Consider the following 8705-nt stretch of genomic DNA (forward strand, 5'->3'; position numbering starts at 1 on the left):
ACTGCTTCACAGCTTTGTAATTACTTTCTTGACCCCTGTAACCAGGAGCACATAACCGAACATTCAGGATACTTGATTGTACCAAGCTTGGAGGTCATTAATCTAGTCTTGTAACTGATGATCATTAGTCTAGCCCTGTAACCAATGATCTCCCCCTGCTAGCTAATCAGAAGAACTGCCAGACTGTTCTGTCTCACCTTTGTACTTCCTTTGTACCTCCTATTTGTGCATCATATAAAAGCCTTAGACCACCAGAAATTGGGGCCTGATATTCTGAGAATGATCCTGATCAGTGCTCATTGATGAAGTAAATAAATCTGCCTCCAGTCCTGGGTGTTGTTTTGGTGTTTCTGCTTGCCATTGCAATATATGTATATATATCCGTATTTCCACTTCTCCTTATGGGATTCTGGCTATACACATGACATGTTTTAGCATTTTCTTACAGGTTGGTGAAGTTTTCGTTTTTCTTTCAAGGAGTTTGAGTTGTTCAGGCTGAATAATTTTTATTGATCTATCTTAAAGTTCACAAATTCTTTTTTTATCTCCTTTCTGCTATTGAACCCATCTAGTGGGATTTTAATTTGGTTACTATCTTTTTCACTTTCAAAATTTCCATTTGTTTCTTTTCTTTCTTTTTTAAAATTTTTGTCTTTTTGTGACAGTCTCATTATGTAGTTCAGACTGGACTTGAACTCACTTTGTAGCCCAGGATGGCCTCAAACTTGCAGTGATCCTCCTGCCTCAGCCTCTCAAGGGCTAGGATTACAGGTGTGTGCTACCATGCCTGGCTCCACTTATTTCTTTTTAAAAGATTGTCTCACTTCTTGTTGAGTGCTGGGGATTGAAATCAGGGCTTCTCTCATACTGTGCAAGTGCTCTGGAGCTGAATTACATCCTCAGCCCAAGTGTATCTGTTTTGTGTCAAGACTTTTTTTTTGGTACCGGAAATCAATCTCAGGATCTTGTGCTTTCCCGGCAGGTGCTGTGCCACTGAGCCATACCCCAGATATACCAGGCACTGCGCCAAGACTTTCTATTTATACATTTGTTTCAAATTTTTATGATTGCTTGTTTTTTATGATTGCTTGATTGAACCAGGGCCTTTGTACTGGCTACTACCCTAACCATTTAAAAATTTTTATTTATTTTTTGTTTTATTTTGGACAGGGTCTTGCTCTGTAGTTCAGGCTGGCCTTGAGCTCATTATGGAGCCCAGGCTGGCCTCGAACTCACAGGCATCTTCCTGACTCAGCCTCTCAAATGTTGGGATTACAGGTGTGCACTATCATGCCTGGCTATCTATTTTTATTTTTTGAGACAGTCTCCCTAAATTGCTAAATTGCCCCAGTTTGAATTTACGATCTTTCTGCCTCAGCCTCGGAGTGTGCTGAGATTAACGGGTATGTGCTACCATGCCTGGCCTAAAACAGCAGTTGAAAAACTGTCAGATAGATCTGATGTGGTGGAGCATGCCTGTAAACCCAGCATTCGGGAAGCTGAGGCAGGAGGATCTTTGCGAATTCGAGACCAGCCTGGGCTACAAAGTGAACTCACAGCCAGCCTGAACTGCATAGTGAGACCTTGTCTCAAAAAGACAGCAAAACAAAACAAAAAACTGTCAGATAATCCCAACAACATATGGGTCTTTATTACACTCATGTTTGTTGGTTGTCTTTTAGAATATGACCAGTTCTGTCTTTCCAGTTCTTCATTTTTGAATAATTTTTATTATAGGCTGAATGTTTGCATATTAGATTATGAGACTATTGGTATTGTATAAATTCTGTGGAATATGTTATTGCTATTTTGGCATGAAGTCTATTTCTCTTGACAGGCAGCCACTATGACCCTTGTCTTTGTGGGACTGGGGCAAGGGAGGAAAGTGGGCCGTGGAAGGACAGAGGGTCATCTGAAGATGGGGTAATTTTGAGGCGGGATACTATTTTTGACAACTACGTCCAAGAGCCATATGGAATTGTTAAGAGAGTAGACTCGAGTTCTCGCGAGAGACCTGGGTGAGAGACCTGGGTGTGGGGGCTGGGCGGGGGAGCTGCATCATGCGCATGCGCAAGGGCCGGCGCGAGCCTTTGTGCGCATGCCCACTGCATGGTTCCCGTCAGCCAACTCGCACTACATGGTTGCTAGGGAGGGTTCGGTGTGCCGGCGGTGTTTCGGCGTCTAGATTTGTTTTCACCTGTGAGGACGTCGGCAGTAGGTAGGTAGATTAGTCTATTAGAAATTTTAAGTGTGAGGGGGAGCTGGTGGACTTGGGCAGGTTGAGCAGTGATGTTTGGGCCCTGGGAGGAGGAAGGGCTTCGAGGTCGTCGTTTGTTTTTCTTTTCCTTCACAGGCTGTACCACCATGGGCTTTGTCGTGGGGTGTCGAGTGGGTCGGTATGGGGGAAGATGGTGGACCAGAGAGGGTAGGGGGTGTGATTAGAGGTATCTGAGTCCCACAAGGACCTAAAGAAGCCGACAGATTGTTGGGTCGCTTGGGGGGGGTGGGGGTGGGGCGGGGTGGCCACGCAGGCCTCTGTGCGCATGCTCACATGCTCACTATGAGTCTCCCGGCAGTCATCGCGCCAGCTGTGTGGTCATTCAAGGGGGTCAGTTGGTCGGTAGGTTGTGTCCCTGCATTTTAAGTGGTTTTTACTTCCTGGGAGTAAGGCAGGTAGATCAGTCCTGCCAAAAATTAAGTGTAAGGAGGGCCTAGCTGGTTTGGGGCGGGCAGTCTGCGTCTTTGGAGGAGGAAAGGCCTCACGGTTGTCGTTCCTGGCAGCATAGCAACCATGTGCCCTACTGTTTGGTGGGCTACGAGGAGGGGAAGAGGGCTGAGGAGCGGAGGTGTGTGTGGAGGTGTCTGAGTTTAATAGGTGCCTGGGACAGCGGATTCTGAGTCGGGAGGGAGAGCCACCGCGGCCGAGGCGGCCTGGACCTCAGTGTGCATGCCCACTGCGTGCCTTCCGGGTGAGGCTCGCCGAGCACCGAGCCGTGTGGTTGCGTTCCTATGTCTCGACTCGTTTTTCCCCTGCTGGGGTGTAGCCGGGAGGTCCCCAGATAAGTCCTCCCCAGAGCTGAGGTGTGAAGGAGCGTGAGGAGAAGTTTTGGGGCCACGGGGTTGGAACGGCCTCGAGGTCCTCGTTGTCCTTGCCTTCAGAAGCGCCTGGGACAGCCGGCAGAGTTCTACAGGGGACTGGGGAACCGAACAGGGGGTTGGTGTGTGCAGAGAAGGAAGAGCCTGGAATCTGGGGTGCTGTGGGGTTGAGGCCGCATCCCTGGGATTTGTGGAGGGTCTAGTGAGGGGCTGCTTGCTGTTCTGTATTACAGCTTCTCATCCCTGCCAGGGACAGTATCAGAATGGACTTAGAGGGTACCAGAAGGGACTAGGAAGGCTAGATTATGATGAAACTTTATTTGAGGAGGTATATAGCCCTAGTGAGTGCAAGTGTGATGAAAGCAGTAGTCAACTGTGTTTTTTTTTTTTTTTTTTCATCTTTTTGAGACAGGGTCTCACTGTGCAGTTCAGGCTGGCCTTGAGCTCACTTTGTAGCCCAGGCTGGCCTCGAACTTGCAGTGATCCTCCTGCCTCAGCCTCCCGAGTGCTGGGATTACAGGCGTGTGCCACCACGCCCGGTGTCATGTGTGTTTTAATTTTCTAGGGTTTTCTTGAATATGTCCACGATGGGCCCTAAGTTATCTGCATGATGGGGAATGCAGTGCAACAAAAACTTGTCTCTTGCTGTGTACCTTAAAACATTTTAAGACAGCCGGGCATGATGGCACATGCCTATGGTTTTTTTTTTTTTTTTTTTGGTGGTGCTGGGGAACCAACCCAGGGGCTTCCTGTGTGTTAGACAACTGCTGTACTACTGAACTGTATTCAACATGAGCCCCTAGTTATCCTCCTAAGTGGGTTTTCTAAATCATTTTATTCTGCTTTCAGTGTGAAACATGAGTGAGAAAGTAAAATCAACATCTAAAGCTGAAGGACAAAAGAGAGATGATCAACTTACTCACCCTCCTGAGCCTGTGGTCGTGAGTGCTTTAATATTTGATGTTTTCTGTTAGAAATTTGTGGTAGTGTTTTTAAACTAGTAGAGATACAATAAAAGTTTTCATGGTAATGAAGTAGTAGAATCTTATTTAAGGAATATTGATTCAGGTGTTCTTGTTTTGCCTGGATTAATAGTCTTACCTTTCCTCAGATTTTGCTTATGACTTCTTATGCTTATTGATTAACATTGCACACATCCATTCCAGCATGGAGTAAAATAGCTTCCAGTCTTTGTAAGTAACACTTTTTTTTGATAAACCACTCTTTGGGAAGATAAATTTTATTAAGAATAAGTATATAGAGTAGTGTTAGAAAAACGTCTTTTACACTTATTTATGGTCAGATATATTTGTATTATTATTATGTATTAATAAATTTTTTGTTTGCACGCACACCCTTAGGCGCAGCAGCCCAGTAACGAACAACCTGAACAAGAGCAACCACCTGCTGAAATTCAGGCTGATGCATTTGGTCAGGAGGAGCTGCATGAAGAACCTGCAGCTGAAGGTGAAGGGATGGGGAGGAAGAATGCTTGGAATGTGTGTGTGCATGCTCATGTGTGTCTCATGTGTGTGCATATGTGCTTTGTACTTGTGACATACCAGAAAAGGAGAAAGAAAACATTAGAAACATCACCTGAAAATTGGCTAGAACAGTGAGTGGGGTGTAGTTTGTAGCTTAGCTTATAGGAGTCCCTCACTTTGATAAAATTTTTCCATTTTCTGATTGAGAGAACTGAGGCTCAGGGTTTGTGCTTTATCAAAGAATACTTCATTGGTGAATACAAAATGTGTGTATTGTTCCAAAGTTTGTGCCCTTCCCTCCATATTGCAGAAGCAAAATAAGTGGATGGTTTTGTTTAAATGCTTGAAACTCATTCGTCTTCACTGTAAGGTAACTCAGTAATGGCCCCAAAATAAACCCTTTTCAGTGGAGGAAGACCAAATCCAGAAATGATTTAGAGGATTATGGATACTATTTCCTTTGATTGATTTTTTTATATGATAAGGTTGGTAAAAGCCAGATAATTTAAGATACTGAATTTTCAGTATCAGGCGTACAGTGTCTGGTTTAGTTTTTTTTGTTTTTGTTTGGTACTGGGGATTGGATGCAGGGCCTTTGCATTGGGCTATGTCCACAGCCCTTTTTATTTTTTAGTTCGAGGCAAGATTGTGCTAAATTGCTCAGGTAGGACTCAAACTTGTAATCTTCCTGCCTCAGCCTCCCAAGTAGCTGGGATTTCAGGTGTTTACCACAGCACCTCTGTAGTATGATTTTTTTTTAAAAAGTGGCTTTGTAAGAGGAGGTCAAGTTATTTTAGAGTTATAAAAATGAAAATAAAACATTATCCTGAGACCAGTTGGTTTGCAGAATGTTCATCAGCTTGGGCTTTTTTTCTGTATTTATTTTAGGACTTTTTTTTTTCATTCAGCATTTCTTAGTGACTACTCATGCCATGTAACCTGCTAGGTGCTAGTGGTCTAAGACTACTACTAAGAGACAAGATTTCAACCTTGAGTCAGACTCAAATCACTAATGTGATAAGGATAATCACACAAGTACAGTAACAGAGTGAGTACACCGGGCAGGAAAGTTGTCTGAGGACAGTCTTGGGAAAGGAAAAGGGTAATATTGGGAAACTTCTGCTTTTCTGTTTTCTGGAAGTAGACGCTTGAATAATGTGTTTGGGATTTTTTTTTTAAATTTCTGGGGATTGAATTCAGCACCTTTGTAGTGAGTTATACCTCCAGCCCTGTGTTTTAATTTTGGGTCTCACCTAATCACTCGGTTGCCCAGGCTGGGTTTGAACTTGGAATCCTTCTGCCTCAGCCTCCCAGAGTGCTCGTAGTCCAGATGTGTGCCAATACTAATGACAGTCTAGAGGTTCTTACCATATTTATTATCAAACCAGCCAAAAGTTTTTATTTCATGACACTGAAGGAAGTAAATATTTATCACTTATTAATACTTCATATTTTACTACTTAAGTTGATAACCTTTTTATTTTTAAGGGCCTGAACTGGAGGCAGATCTTCAAGAAGTAGAGCGGCCCAAGACTGGGCGCGAGCGGGGAGATGGTCCAGATGTCAAGGGGAAACGTCTGCTGAGATTGGACTATACTAAATACCCTGGGTCAGGTAGGTTACTTATTAAATATACAAATTATAGGGGTGCCTTTTCTACAGTATTATATTTTTAATAGGTAACATTACTCCTTTAATAACTGAGTTGTTATGTAAATTATTTGAAATGTAGTTCACATTCCAAATGCCTGATTTACACACTTAGAGATACAAACTGGGTCAAAGCCATATTGAATTAAAGCACTTCCTTACTTTTGTGTGTAAGTTGTGACACCCATAGCTAATAATTTTCAGATACTTAGTCTGCTTTTAACAAATACATAAGACATTTGTAATGCATGAGTTTGTGAAATATGCTGAAGTGCTGAAGTATGTTCTAAATCCAGCTCTTTCTTAATTTTTGAGATTCTGGATGAATCCTTTAACTCCTAAACCCAGCTTTGGTTTTTTTTTTTTTGGTCTTTTTGAGACAGGGTCTCAGTATGTAGTCTAAACTGGTCTTGAACTTACTTTGTAGCCCAGGCAGGCCTCGAGCTCGCAATGATCCTCTTGTCTTAGCCCCCTGATTCTCCTGCCTCACCCTCCCGATTTGCTCTTATAAAAATGGTTCACATCAGATATTTAAAAGTCATTTTTAGTTCTGATTGCTTTGTACTCTGGTTTCTGTGGGATAGAACGTAGAATATAAAAACATTGGGTTTGCATGATTTATAATGCAGGTACAAAGTACTTTCCATTAGTCTTTTAAATGTTTTTCTTCTGTGCTGCTAACCTGTTCCATTTGACTATTTATGTTAAAAGATAAGTTTTCAGACTTCTTCCAGGAACCTAATAAACATAGCTAAAATGTGCTCTCAGGAAAATTAGCCTTAAATATTTGCGTTAGAAAATGGTGATAAATTGCGTTAAATTTAATAGAGAATATTTTTTTAAAAGCACCAAAATAAACCAAATGGAAAAAGAAAAATTTTATACTAAGAATATGAATTACTAGAAAAATGAAAAGCAGTCCAACTAATGTCATTCAGATTACTCTTGTAGAAAATACCTGAAAAGAAGATTCAGTAGCTTAGACACTCTTGAGAAAAATGGACAAAACCCAGATATTCACATTAATATGAGTAAGGCACTGACAGATATTAAATATATAATTATTTATGTATCTGTGTCTTTGGATTTCTAGTCTTGCGTTTTTCCTTTTTTTAGCCCCTTCTTCCTTCTGGTCAGACTCATGAGAGAGTATATTCTCTTTTTGGGGGGCAGGGTACTAGGGGTTGAAACCAGGGGGTTTGCATTAAGCTAGATCCATAGTCCTTTTTGAGACAGGGTCTCACCAAGTCACCAAGTTGTCCAGGCTGGGCTTGAACTTACAGTCTTCTTGCCTCATACTTGTATCTACTTCACATTTTGATGTTACCATGATAATAATGGCTTTAAACTTGTGTGGCCATTTAATAATTGGAACACTTTTAAGCACGTAAATAGGTGGTATGGGGCTGGGGATTTAACTTGGTGGCACAGTACCTGCCTGGCAAGCGTGAGGTTCTGAGTATGATGCCTGGTACCTGCCCCCCCAGTAAAAGAGGTGGTGTTCATAACTGGAAGAATAAGCATTGGTAAGAATGAGAACAAATGCTGATCTTACTTAAATCAGCTACATAAGAGCTAAACTGTCCCCAAAATAATTTTTATACCTTCCAAAATAAAGACAAACCAAATGCAGTGCTGCTGTTTACTTACCGTTTACTTCACTTACGCAGTTTTAAGTGTGAATTACAATTTTTGATATTCGTGTATTCAGAATATTATTTCAAATAGAAACATTTAAGAGACACTTTAGAAAAGCTTTCTTTTATTTTTTAGGTTTTTACTTTTTTTTTTTTTACTAAAAGTATATATAGCTTTTACTTCTGCTAGAAACAACCTTTAGTTTACTATGTTGTGAACTTGAACAGTTTGTTTCCTTGTACCACAGGAGAGACTGCTGTGTTGAACAACGCAACTAACGTACTTAGGAAAATCATAGCATATTGTTAATAGACCTAAAAGTCTATCCTTGAAGTCTATAGGGAGGTCTAACTGGATTTAAGCCACAGGATTACCTTTAGGGTTCTAGTTTCAATCCATTTTATTAAACCCAAACTGTAGTAGCCTTTGTATGCCTTTAATGTCATTTAAAGTAAGTAATGTTCTCTGTGGTTATGTTTGTATTACAGGAGAAGGGCCATCACGGGCTTAAAACAAGGTGAAAAAAATCACACAAGTTGCTGTTATGTTGGAAGCTTGACATCTCCAAATTCTTCCAATAAAGCTTTACAGCATAACTTTTGTTTAATTTTTTTCTAGGTATTTGATGTCAAAATATGTATTTTAATAATTCTAAAAGTGTATTGATAAGATGTTTTCAGCATACAGAAATACCTTTGAGAATAGTTTTGTTTGTAGCATTTTAAACATCATACCTTTTATTCCCCTTTCTCACTTTGTAGCATTGGACGGAGCCACCAGTACAGTGTGAAATAGAACTGGTGATAGTGGACATTCTTGTCTTATCCCTGATCAGAA

General features: G+C 41.3%; 1 protein-coding gene across 2 annotated transcripts; it reads left to right on the plus strand.

The window, feature by feature from the left end:
• Positions 1–2056: 2056 nt before the first annotated feature.
• Positions 2057–8464, plus strand: LOC102014831 (P antigen family member 3-like). 2 transcript variants are annotated; one of them, XM_005411348.1, is made up of 5 exons: positions 2057–2218; positions 3946–4037; positions 4458–4563; positions 6069–6194; positions 8357–8464. In XM_005411348.1, exons 2-5 carry the CDS (start codon positions 3954–3956, stop codon positions 8377–8379), a joined length of 339 nt encoding a protein of 112 aa, XP_005411405.1. In that variant the 5' UTR covers positions 2057–2218; positions 3946–3953; the 3' UTR covers positions 8380–8464. The 2 variants fall into 2 exon arrangements, with proteins under 2 accessions (XP_005411405.1, XP_005411406.1); XM_005411349.1 differs by lacking the exon at positions 2057–2218 and adding an exon at positions 2571–2620.
• The last annotated feature ends 241 nt before the right edge of the window (positions 8465–8705 follow it).

The sequence above is a fragment of the Chinchilla lanigera genome, unplaced genomic scaffold (genome assembly GCF_000276665.1).
Source record: "Chinchilla lanigera isolate Chin_1 unplaced genomic scaffold, ChiLan1.0 scaffold00142, whole genome shotgun sequence".
In the NCBI taxonomy this organism is placed as follows: Eukaryota; Metazoa; Chordata; class Mammalia; order Rodentia; family Chinchillidae; genus Chinchilla; species Chinchilla lanigera.